Below are 12528 nucleotides of genomic sequence, written 5' to 3'. Positions count from 1 at the left end.
TGCAGTAATCCAAGTGTTATAGTTTCTTTGTTTATCTCCCTCTCCTTCATTAATCATTGCAGACTTGCAGAAAGGTTATGTAATTACTTTTTTTTTGACTAACCTATAACAAACCAAATTGGGTGAAAAACTAAATATCTCCAACATTATATCTCTACATGAAGATAACATTAATGCATAGTATATCATAACTATTTTTCTCAGGTTTTTAACCCATCAAAATAATGTTTTTCGTAAAATATTGGCATTCCTGACATAATGTCCTGACAGTGAAGAGCAATTAAAATCTGTCATTCTAGTTTAATGAGATTTTGAATCCGTTTTCAGTTCTAAAAAGACATTAATATTTCATAATTTGTAAATTTGTTCCAACTAGGAGAAAGACAGATAATATTACTGAAATTAATTTATATTTAAAATTTAATTTGAAAAATTCTTTTAAGAAAAACTTAGATATATTAATTAATTAAAAAATTTTTTTTATTTCCAATTAGGTGCTGATGAAACTATTCTTGGTAACAAAATTGATGCTCATATATTTCATCTGGTATTCAATTGGGCTAAAAATATGCTTGCTCAAGCTAGAGGCTCTTTCAATTATCTCACTGAACAGGTTTGTTGAAATTTTTAATTTTTTCTAATTTCTCTGTAGCATTCATTTAGTAGCTAAAATTTTTTTAAATAATTTTAACTCTTAGCGTCTTTATATAAATTTACCTCAGTTTTGTAATGATAATGCAGAAAATACTTGAAAATGGAATTGTTATTCAAATACTTATAATTATTGTGATCAGATTATTGTAGAAAAGACTTAGTTCTCTTTTTTCTGTTTTTCTGTAAATTGTCATTGTGCTAAAAAAATAATGTTGTCTATGTGTGATTAAAAATTAAAGACAGATACACTAAAAAAAAAAGACAGTTGCTAGTAATAATTGTAATAGACATAGGAGAAACATCACAATAAAAGAAATGTTTTCACCCTGACTTTTGCAACTTATTTATTATGAAATACACTAGTTGAGTTACAACCTTCAGAAACATATCAGAGTATGCATGAAAGTTTCAAAATAAAAATAAAATAAAAAAGCCCTGCCTGTAAACAGTTGCAAGAAGTCTGCTGTATGTGTGTTGATTTTAATAGCAAACATTAAAGAATGTAAATAAATGGTAGAGGTAGGGATCTTTTTTTTTTTTTTCTTTTTCCTTCTCAGATGAGAGTTCATTACTTGTTTGAAAACAAATATAATCAAAATTGGTTGGTTTCAGGCTGTATGTGTCAGAATGGGGAGGAATATGCATTATTAGGTGGATTTGAGTAATACATGGTGTTAAAATCTAATTTAGTTCACTTCTTTTATTTAAATTCTTCTCAAGAATTTTTCTCTCTGTATTTTTAATTAACTTTAGACACACATGCTTTATCTAAACAACAATCAAACATTACAAGACTGTGGATTTTTGGATGACTCTAGTTTAGAGGAAGATGATATGATAAAAGACTACAAACTGTTGTCGAAGAAGAAGCAGGTAAACCACAACAGTTATATATTTCTTTTTAAATTTTATCCTGGTGTAAATAATTCAGAAACTTTGCATCTATTGAAAGTTTTACTGCTTGGTGCATTTGCAATTAGTTACACCCAATATCAAAACTGTAAAATAGGTATACCAATGAAGGGCACATTGCGGTATTTTTTGAAAGCTACTAAGTCTTTGTTATTCAAAAGACAGGCTGATCATGTCTGCTCAGTCAAGTCTGACCTGAAACTAAATAACAATTATAAAGGAGGACTGTACGGTAGCTTACAAAATTGCAGTGTCTACATTTGAGGTTGATATTTAATTTTGTGACAGTGGTGTCTTGTCCAACAGGAGTCTTCAAGGATGAGGATAGCAACCACCCAATATTCTGTTTTGCTATAAAAAGCTGTCATAAGGAACAGGGTAACAGTGTTTAATGGACTTGGCATGATTTTGATAGTAGCAGTTAACAGCAATGAAATGATAGTTTTTTTTTTCTATATTCTAGATTCTTATTTCACTGTTGATAAAATGCTATAAGAATTATTCAATCTTTAAGCACAGTCAATGCATGCAAATTAATATTCTATATTGTTGTGGAAAATTTGAGGATGAATTTCTTAATTTCAAGCATGGCTTATAATTCAATGAGACCATCACCAGTAAAAGAATTGACAATTTTGCTGTAGATGTGTATAGTAATTGTTCATATTGTTTATCAGCAACTTATTTTTATTTAAACAGATAAGAAATATTTATTTTCAACACTCATTCTATTAGTGACTTTTTGTTTGTACTTTTTCAGTTAGCTAATTGCAAAAATAAAATGGATGCAAGTAATTTTTCTCCAAATCAGTTGAGAAAACTTGCTTCTGGTGATTGTGAATGGATTCAGAGTGAACATGAATGGTCTTTACTAGCATCATACCAATCAGCAGGTTAGTATTTTTTTTATTGCTGTTTCTTGGTAGTAGTAGTAGTAGTGCTGATGTTCTGGGAGGAAGTGGTTGTATAAGGTGTGTGGGTAAAGAGGTGAGTAGGTAAGTAGAGAAGGTACAACACAAGTCAGCTGTACAAAACAGGCTGTTATTGTAGCAGTAGAAAACACTGTGGAGACACTATGCCTGTATGCCAGATGCTGGAGTGCATCTGTTACAAAAGTCTATTTTATTTCATTAATACAAAATCAAGGAAATTAATATAGTTTGCTGTTATTTAAAAAAAACCCCCCCCCCCCATTTTATGGTTGATTATTATGCAGTGATCCAATTCCATTTCTTTATTGAAACTGTCTTCCTAACATCTTTGTAGAACATAGAAGAAATGTCATGATTAATTGCATAATTTCAAACTGAAAAACAAAGATAGCTGATCTTCCTATGTAGTATAGTATAGTAATCGATGCAAAACATCTTTACAGGTAGATCATGATAGAAAAAAAGGTCCTGCATGAAGGGGTCAAAAATGTAAGAATTGATTTACTATTGTCTGAAAGTCAATATTTAAAGAAGTACAAATAGTTCAATATATTGAAAAAAAAAAGAAAAAGATCAAGTGCATCATTGGAATGTGCAGAAGAATAGTAGTTAGTGAGTAGTTAAAGAAAGGCTGAATTGCCAATTGGGACACTTGGTTTCAGAGGAATTCATAAGGAATGTTGGGTCAAGGAATATGTTAATGAAACAACAAAAATCAAGTCAGTGCTTTAATTTTAAAGCAAGGGGAGAAATGGTTGCATACTGAAATAATGCCTAACAGATAGACAGGAAGTTCAAGTAGGCAATTTACTTGCAAGGTAAATGAAACCCTAAAAAAATCTGTTTTGAATAAATTTCACCTATTACTTTTGAATTTTTGAGAACCACCAAATTTCACTTATGTAATAAGAGGTCTTGTGCTCTTACAGCTATTGGCACCTTTGTATTGTAGCTCACCCTGTTGGAATAAAAGATGTGACAGCCAGAGTTGAGTTAGAACAGCAGTTGTAAAACTTCTCATTGGTCAATATGAGTAATGCTCATGACTTTCTAGATGAATTAATGATGCAAATTATTATATAGTCATTTTTCATCAAATTCCTGTGACTCAGTCTTTTGCAAGAGTTAAATATCTTTAAAGCTGTAATTACAACTTATTGGCATGAAATGAAGCCCTATGACAATTCTTGTAGTTTCAAACTGTGCCACTACTGTACTATTCAATCATTTTAATATAATTGTTTCTTCATGTACTAACAGTTTATAACATCATGCTGTATAAAGCAGTTACATTGTGTAATAATATCCATCCAGTCTTCATTGTTTTCTACAACATACACTACATTTTTGAAGTTGCTTAGCTTAATTTTTTTCATTTATCTTTTATTTGCAGAGCGTACCTCAGTTGGAATAACTATAATGAATGGTTCTTTGTCCATTGTCACCCTCCATTTAAGACCATGTCCACCTCATAGTCCAAGTAGTACAGTATCTGACCCAGAGTCGCCTACCAATGTTCCTTCCACTGATGTTAGTAGACCTGGATCTATTGAACGAAACGTCTCCCTTACTCTCCTTGCACAAATGAGTACAGCACGATGCAGTTTTGGACTTGCAATACTCAATAAAAATCTTGTTGCTGTTGGTAAGTAACCATTCTTTCACGTTTTTCATTGTTTTCTGTTTTAAGTGTGTTATAGAACTTGCCACCACAGACAATTGAAGTCTGGATAGCTCCCCCTCCAACCCATTTCAGCATGGAAAGCGGACGTTAAACGATAATAATGATGGATAGTTGTAAAATGATTTGTTGGTATATCAGGGGAGGTAACTTTTATACTAGTGAACATTGCGCGCTCTTTATAATTTACAGGAATTAGGTTTTGAAAGCGAAAAAATTATTAAAAAACATTAAAGTTTTAATGTCTCTTAATTCCTGAGGATTTTTAGAGTGCTAGGCTGATAATTCTAGCAACCATATTGACGTGTTCAGTTGTTACATTCATACAAATGAATAAACATTATTTTTTACCAGAAACTACTGAAATTACTTTTGATGCAGGTATTATTTCTTTACATAAAATAATATATTACTCACTTATAATATGCAATCTAGATTCTCCTTTTAGATTGTAGAGAGACTTCACACCATGGCATATCTAATAGGACATAAAAAGCTGAAATAAAAAATTACCTACTGTAGTGGAAATACCTGTAAACTAGCAGCTGTACCAGGATTATCTTACAGCAAAATTTCTCGGGGAGATGTTGTTTAAGAGTGGATAAGTAGCTGCAATTTTAGTACACTGATCCTAGTAGTGTAAGGAAAGATAAGGAAAAGACATTAAAAAATATGAACATTACAGTTCAGATAAACATATGTTACGAATATAAATGTGGAGATCCATTTGATACATGCGGTTGGATGTTTTAAACAGCAAATTTTGGACTAGATCTAATGATTAAACACCTTCAAACAAAATACACAAGTTTTGAAAAAAAAAAACATAGGCGCAGGAGTGGCTGTGTGGTAAGTAGCTTGCTAACCAACCACATGTTTCTGGGTTCAGTCCCACTGCGTGGCATCTTGGGCAAGTGTCTTCTGCTATAGCCCTGGGCCGACCAATGCCTTGTGAGTGGATTTGGTAGACGAAAACTGATAGAAGCCTGTCGTATATATGTATGTATGTATGTATATATATATATATATATATATATATATGTGTGTGTGTGTTTGTGTGTCTGTCCGCCTAGCATTGCTTGACAAGCGATGCTGGTGTGTTTACGTCCCCGTCACTTAGCGGTTCAGCAAAAGAGACCGATAGAATAAGTACTGGGCTTACAAAGAATAAGTGCCGGGGTCGATTTGCTTGACTAAAGGCGGTGCTCCAGCATGGCCACAGTCAAATGACTGAAACACGTATAAAAAAAAAAAAAAAGAGTATACTCCAGTTTTATCATTCTATATTACTGATAAATGCTTTACTGAATGATAGTAACAACTAAAATAATTCTTGATTGTAAGCATTTCTATGAAGATGTTTTCATTTCATTTTTCTAGGTGGTTACGAGAGAGGTGAATGTTTGAGAAGTGCTGAGATGTTTAATATTCAGGATAATGTTTGGACAAGTTTGCCACCAATGAAAGTTGCACGTGGACGTGTTGCTGTGGCTGTTCTTAACAACAAGCTGTATGCATGTGGTGGCTCTGATGGTCACCATGAACTGCGGTCTGTAGAATGCTATGACACAGAAACTAACAAATGGTCTTTTGTTGCTGATATGCAGACAGAACGCTCATGTCCTGGTAAGTAATTTTTCTTGAATTTGATAAACAAAATCTTGAATATTTTTCTAAACTTGAAGTTTGCCATTAAGCCAAGTGTATATTTTTTTTATTTTATTAGGTGTTGTTGCACTAAATAACAAGATCTATTGCATTGGTGGCTGCACTGGTCAACGCTGTATTGCAGATTGTGAAGCTTATGATCCAGTTACTAACAAATGGCACAGCATTGCTTTACTGAATGAAGGTTTGTAATTGTGTAAAATAAATTCTTGATTTCACTATATAATGATTGTCAATCTAGAATTCATTATCTTGCAATGCTCCATTTATCTTATTTTTGGCCTCTTGATTGGTGAGCATTGACTCTCAGGAATGTACATTATTAGGTTAGCACTTCATTTTAATATAATATCAACATACTGCCTTTTTTGCAATTGTAGTGCCACATAAAAAGTGCCCGGTACACTCCGTAAAGTGGTTGGCATTAGGAAGGGCATCCAGCTGTAGAAAGGCTTGCCAACTTCTGTCATTGTTCAAAACATGCCAGTACAGAAAACGGACATTCAATGTTGATGAATGTTGTTTTGTAAAAGCAAACTTCACATTAAAGTAATAAATACCATCATTTATTGATGTTAGCTGATACCACCAAATAAAATTTAAAACTGATAAGTAATGAAACCAATTGAGAGTAAAGTAGTTCAAAATTTTGTTCTTGTCAAAAAATAAGTGTTGTGTGATGAAACAAAAAGAAAGGAAGCTTATAGCTGCATAAATGTTAACACTAAACAGTGGTACTATTGTATAGATGATATCTATTTAATTAGCCATGAAAACACGTCCTGGCAGTAAGCTTTGGGTGGTTGGGGTGAGGAAAATGGTACCCTGCTTTAAAACAGGCAAGAGTTAGTGTCAGGAAGGGCATTCGACTGTAGGAAACTCAAATCAAAGAAAGCAGTATCTCTTAGGGATTATTGGGTGTTTCAGGACTGGCTGACATGTTGGGTACTGTGTTCTACAGGAAGTTAAAAGTTTACCGTAACTGTTAATACTGTTCTAATAAGAATTATCATGAAAATTACTTGTTAATAAATATAGAATAAAATAACAAAAACTTAAATAAAGACATGCAAATAAGAATAGGACACTCAAATTAAGTGCAATTTTGGAAGTAGTTGGCAGGGGTGATGGTAATATTTATTAGTAATCTTGTTTTTGCTTCTAATATCTGTTATTCTATATTTTGTTTCAATCTTCATAATCTGCTGGGGGCCTTCTCCAAGGTTGGTGAAATAATGTGTATAAGTGTAGTTTCTATCAACTATATCTTTCCACTGCAAATTTGTGCCAATAACATTTATTGCTCATTATTCAATCATAAATATATCTAAACTTGCAGTGTCTAGTCCTATGAAACTTTCCGTCATCATGTTAAAAAAATTTGTAATTGACTGTTTTCTTTGTAGATATCTACCTTTCTATGTTTTTGCTACTTTTAGTCATCATCAGAGTCTGTTAGTGAATTTCGCTTAGTTTCTGTTGTATTTGAGTTTTTATTAAAAGTATTTTAAAATAAATTAAGGTAAAATATTGTAATATTGTCTTTTATTGACTTGCAATGGAATTCTTTTTTCTTTTTTGCTGTTTTCATTACTGTATGTTGTTCAGGAAAATTTTTCTTTGCTTTTTAATTGATAGGTCATTTTCAAGCTGCTCTTTGCACTTATGATGGTAAAATCTTTGCTATTGGTGGTAGCAGCAGTTGGAATTGCTTGAACTCTGTCAATGTTTATGATCCTAATACTGACGTTTGGCAAACATATAGCTGTCTAAATACTCCTCGCCGAGGTGCTGGTGCAGACATTATTGAAGGTAATGTTTAGTCCTTTCTTTAAGTTATTTAAATTTTAGTTTCATTGATTCAGTGTTCTTTAATGTTCTTTTTTTTAGTTTTGTGTTAGTTTTCTTTTCTCACTTGGACATGATTAAGACATTTAATGAGCTAAATGATTTCACAATATATCTAATATTTTAAGTAAATATTGACTTACCAATCTTGATTGTATTTGAACAAATTTCATTTTTTCTCAAGAAAGACAGTTATTTCCCTTGTAAATCAAACTGAATAGACTGGAAATCTAGGCATATTTACTTAAAAATGCATCAAGTTTTTAAATAAATGCTGCAGGAAATGTTAAATCTGTTGCAAACTGAAATCGTTTAGTCAGTAAAAAAAAAAAAAGAAAAAGTTTTTTATCCGTTATAACTGTTGAGAATAAGTTATCAGATCATCTGAGTACTATTTTTTTTATCAGTGGGGAGGTCTTATCTCATTGAACTCTTGGGACTGAATATGCATTCATACACATATTGACTTTAAAAATAAGTTGCAAGAAAATCAATACATTTGAGTTTGAAAGCCAAAATCTTAGATTGGATTGATTGGTTATTAACATTTACAACTCTTTCAGCTTCAATTTTATTGAAGTAAAATAATCTAAAGGTTTTTGTAAAATCATTTTCCTGTCCTTATAAACAAGTGTTTCAATTTTTTATTTTCTTCATGTAGGCAAAATCATGGTTGTTGGAGGCAGTGATGGTACACGTTCTCTACGCTCTACAGAAGTTTATGACAAAGAAAATGACAGTTGGAGTCTTGGCCCTCAACTTGGTATGGACAGAGCCAATGTTAGTGTAGTTACACTTGGAAACAAACTTTTTGCTGTTGGTGGTTTTAGTGGCAAGAAATTTTTAGATTCCCTTGAATATTTTAATCCGTTGTCAGAAGAATGGTGCTGTTATTCTCCAGTTGAAAATATCTTTCAACTATCTTCTAATGCTGAAGAATCTAACAAAGATCATAATGAAGTGACAGACTTAAGTAAAAAAGCTCGTAAGAGTCATTCAAAAGCACAAAATAATAATATACCATTAAATAATTGTGCTAATGGAATTATTTAGATGTATTTTTAAAAAGGAAAGCATAATTTTAAATATAATTTCATTGTATAACTTCATCTTCATTTTATGACATTTCTGTTTAGAATTGTTCTCAAGACACACTTTCAAAACACTCACTTTCAACACACCAAAAAAAAAGCAACAAAACAAACATTAGTCAATTAATATTTGTATGTGAAATTGCATTTCATAATATTGATGAAATTTAAACATAAAAAACATAAATTACAACATATTTTATACAGTTTTTCTTTTATCTCATTTAAAAACATTGGCATTATCTCAAAAATATAAATAAAAAATATCCCCTCCCCTGAAGTTTTGTTGATTTTATTTTCTTATTTGTTTGACCATATTCCTGTCAGACTTTTTAAAATATGACACAAAATTGTAAAGGAATGTAAGATTTCAAAAGAAAATTACATTTTGGAGTGAGCAACTTCACTGGTGCTAGTGGTATAAGAAAAGCACCTAGTACATTCTGTAAAGTGGTTGCCATCAGGAAGGGTATCTGGTCATAGAAACCACGTCAAAGCTGGCATTGGAGCTTGATGCAACCCTTTAACCCATTCAAGCACATGGAAAATATGATATGACGACTTTACTGATTGATGTGTAATATTAGTTTATATAGAGAGAACTGTTTCTATCAAACTATTCTGATATATTTCCCACTCAACTGTAAACACCTATCACTTAACCTCAACTTTTACAATAACAAATGGAAAAATATATAAGGGTGTGATGGTGGGGGAGTTGAAACGCAAGTCATGGTAGAGAAAGTGATGATATAGCGTATTGTTAGAATGAACAACATAGTCCTTGTATTGAGACTGCTGATAAGTTATGAGAAGGGCTAATCTTGTTTTAATTCTTTGAGAGCCCTAATGCAAAGTCAGACATTGACACTGGAATACATTTTAATGGCTCTGTGGAATTCATCATTAGTTAATGTCTTTTTCCATGCTTGCATTGGGTCAGACAAAATATTTTGTAACAGATTTTCTACATCTGAGGCTCTTCCTGTTGCCAACCCTTTAGCATGATGGATATTTCCCATGGCCTGATATGTTTTTTGTGGAAGACTGGAATTGTATAGCAGTGATACTCATAACCATCACATGAGATCAAGACAAGGGTTTGAACATACATATGCACACAATGGACTTCTTTCAGTTTCTGTCTATCAAATCCACTAACAAGATATTCAGCCCAAAACTGTAGTTGAAGACACCCAGGTCTCTCAGTGGCACTGAACCCGAGACTACATGGTGTGGAATTGTGCTTCTTAACCACACCTCCACATCTGATAATTGATCATGGCATGCAAAAATAATTGGTTATGAATTGCAGCTAGGGAAGTAAATAAGTTTCCTAACATAGATTCATAGTTAGTGCATTTGATCATAGGTTTGTACCATGAGAGTTGCCTGTGTGAAATGACATGTATTACTTAATGAGACACTATGACTCAAGTAAAAGCTTCTTCACACCTAATGATCTTAGGCTTCTGACACTGAAATCCAAGTACATTATATACATCAGCTTGCATGGTTTCTACTGCTAACATATGTATGCGTTGTGACTGAGTATACTAAATCACAATTCAAACTATGCTTGAATAAATGATTTTTACTCAATAAAGTAAGATTCAACATGATTTAATTAGCTAGTCTTCAATAGAATAGTGGTTAAGTTTCCTGCCAGAGAAGCTAATTATTTTTTTGGGTGCAGGTATGATTGTGTGGTTAAGGTGCTTGCCTTGCTACTACACAGTTTTGGGTTCAGTCCCATTGCCTGGCACCTTTTTTCTTTTTTACTCTTAAATAATGTAAGGTTCAACATGGAAATTTTAATTAGCTAGTTCTCAGTAGAATAGTGGCAAGTATTTTACCTGCCACATGGGACATTAGCATTCGATTCCCTACCAGATAGGCTAGTTATTTTTATGGACAGATATTGTGGTAAAGATGCTTATTTTGCAACCATGTTTTGGATTTAGTCCCATTGTGTGGAACCTTTGCCAAATATTTCCGTTATAGCCCTGGGTCAGCCAATGCCTTGTGAGTGAACTTGGTGGGTTGAAACTGTATGGAAGCTTGTCATGTTTATATGTTTGACTCCTACTTAACTAGTGTTAGTTTGTTCACATCCCTGTAACTTAGCAGTTTGACAATAGAGAGTGCTTGGTGCATTTTTTTGTGGCACCAGTTCTACAGAAGTTGCCTTGCAGCTTGCTAAGTGAAAGAGTAACCTATAATGTAAGGAACAGATTTATAGTGCAAGGATGGTAATGTGGAGAATAATAAAAGGAACATAGTTGGGATAAAAGAAAAGGAAACAAAGTAATGTTGATACGGCAGGGTGAAGTAAAAGGCGAAAGATTTATCTGCTTGGCATGAGGAGAAACCAGAGTGGAGATATGCAGGTAGACTAAGTATATGGGTGAGTCAATCTGACATTCCAGCATGAGTTGGATTGTTAGTTCCGGCACAAGATTGTTCTTACAGTGGCATGCTGGTAGAATCATTAGCATGCCAGGCAAAATGCTTAGTGGCATTTCATCTGTCTTCACATTCTAAGTTCAAATTCTGCTGAAGTTGTCTTTGCCTTTCATCCTTTCGGGGTCAGTAAAATAAATACCAGTTAAGCACTGAGGTCAATGTCATTTACTTACCTCCTTCTCAGAAATTGCTGGCCTTGCGCCAAAATTTCAAATTCAAATATAGATCAGTCACGTGAAATGGTGGTGGCTTACTCATGATCTCTGACTGAATATCTTGCAGTTGGGGTTTGAATCCCTACAACTTAAGCTAAGCTTCTTATTAAGGTGAGCAGGAAGAATCGTTAGCATGCCAGGCAAAATGCTTAGTGGCATTTTGTCCGTCTTCACATTCTGAGTTCAAATCATGCTGAGGTTGACTTCGGCTTTCATTCCTTTGGGATCAATAAAATAAGTACCAGTTGAATGCTGAGCCAATGCAATCAACTTATCCCTTCCCAAAAATTGCTGGCTTTTTTGCCAAAATTTGAAATCAGTAAGTTTATTGTTGGGAGAGGGAAGTGGAAAGTAATGTTAGAGTGCTAGTGAGTGTGATAAGGCATTGCAGAAGGTTGAGCATAGGATGTAGTGCTACCCTACATTATACGTGGATGGGTTAAATGATACATAAAGGAAGGATATAGAACTGGATAATGGAAGGGTAAGGGAAAGCTTAATATCAGGAAATTGGTGAAAGTCTCTTACAAGGGTGGTAAGAAGGGAGTAGAAAGAGATGTGTGCTACTGCATTTTATGCTTGAGTGTCTGAAGTGGTGCAGAGGAGAGAGAAAGATGATAACAAGGGGTCAAAGACATCATAAGGTAACATGTCCAAAAGAGCATAGTGATGAGAATTGAAGAGAACAGGTAAAGGTTGCAGAAGCAGTGGTAGCTTGTAGATAAAATTAGTTAGGGTGCTGCTTCAGAAAATTTTTAGCCGTTTTAATATTGTGTAAAGGGAAACAAACATAAAAATGTTTATACATAAACTTGATTGGTTCACGTTTTAGCCACTGCCAGGTAGTGTATTTAATTTGTTCACTGCCATGAATTCCCCTTTATTTTTCACCCCCCCCCCCCAAATCACAAAATAAATGGGGAAAATCTGCCCTATTTTTCAAATCTTGGCAGGAACACTGATGCTGGAAGCAGGATAATAATCTTATTCTACAGTTTATCACATTCAAAAATATAAATATTTTTTAAAGCACAACACACAGACAAAAAGAAACATTACCT

At 33.3% G+C, this 12528-nt stretch overlaps 1 protein-coding gene across 5 annotated transcripts in view; it reads left to right on the top strand.

Annotated features, from left to right (window-relative positions):
- LOC115232512 (influenza virus NS1A-binding protein homolog A) overlaps window positions 1-8886 on the top strand; it is a 31235-nt gene extending 22349 nt beyond the window's left edge. For all 5 annotated transcript variants that reach the window (XM_029802420.2, XM_029802418.2, XM_036498560.1 and 2 more), the window contains 8 exons: window positions 495-613; window positions 1408-1527; window positions 2327-2459; window positions 3892-4143; window positions 5560-5805; window positions 5906-6031; window positions 7486-7659; window positions 8357-8886. In XM_029802420.2, coding sequence (XP_029658280.1) covers window positions 495-613; window positions 1408-1527; window positions 2327-2459; window positions 3892-4143; window positions 5560-5805; window positions 5906-6031; window positions 7486-7659; window positions 8357-8748 — 1562 coding nt within the window. In that variant the 3' untranslated portion in view covers window positions 8749-8886. The remainder of the gene's footprint in view (window positions 1-494; window positions 614-1407; window positions 1528-2326; window positions 2460-3891; window positions 4144-5559; window positions 5806-5905; window positions 6032-7485; window positions 7660-8356) is intronic.
- The last annotated feature ends 3642 nt before the right edge of the window (window positions 8887-12528 follow it).

Source organism: Octopus sinensis, linkage group LG2 (assembly GCF_006345805.1).
Source record: "Octopus sinensis linkage group LG2, ASM634580v1, whole genome shotgun sequence".
Lineage (NCBI taxonomy): Eukaryota > Metazoa > Mollusca > Cephalopoda > Octopoda > Octopodidae > Octopus > Octopus sinensis.
This window is presented reverse-complemented; position numbering and strand designations above follow the sequence as displayed.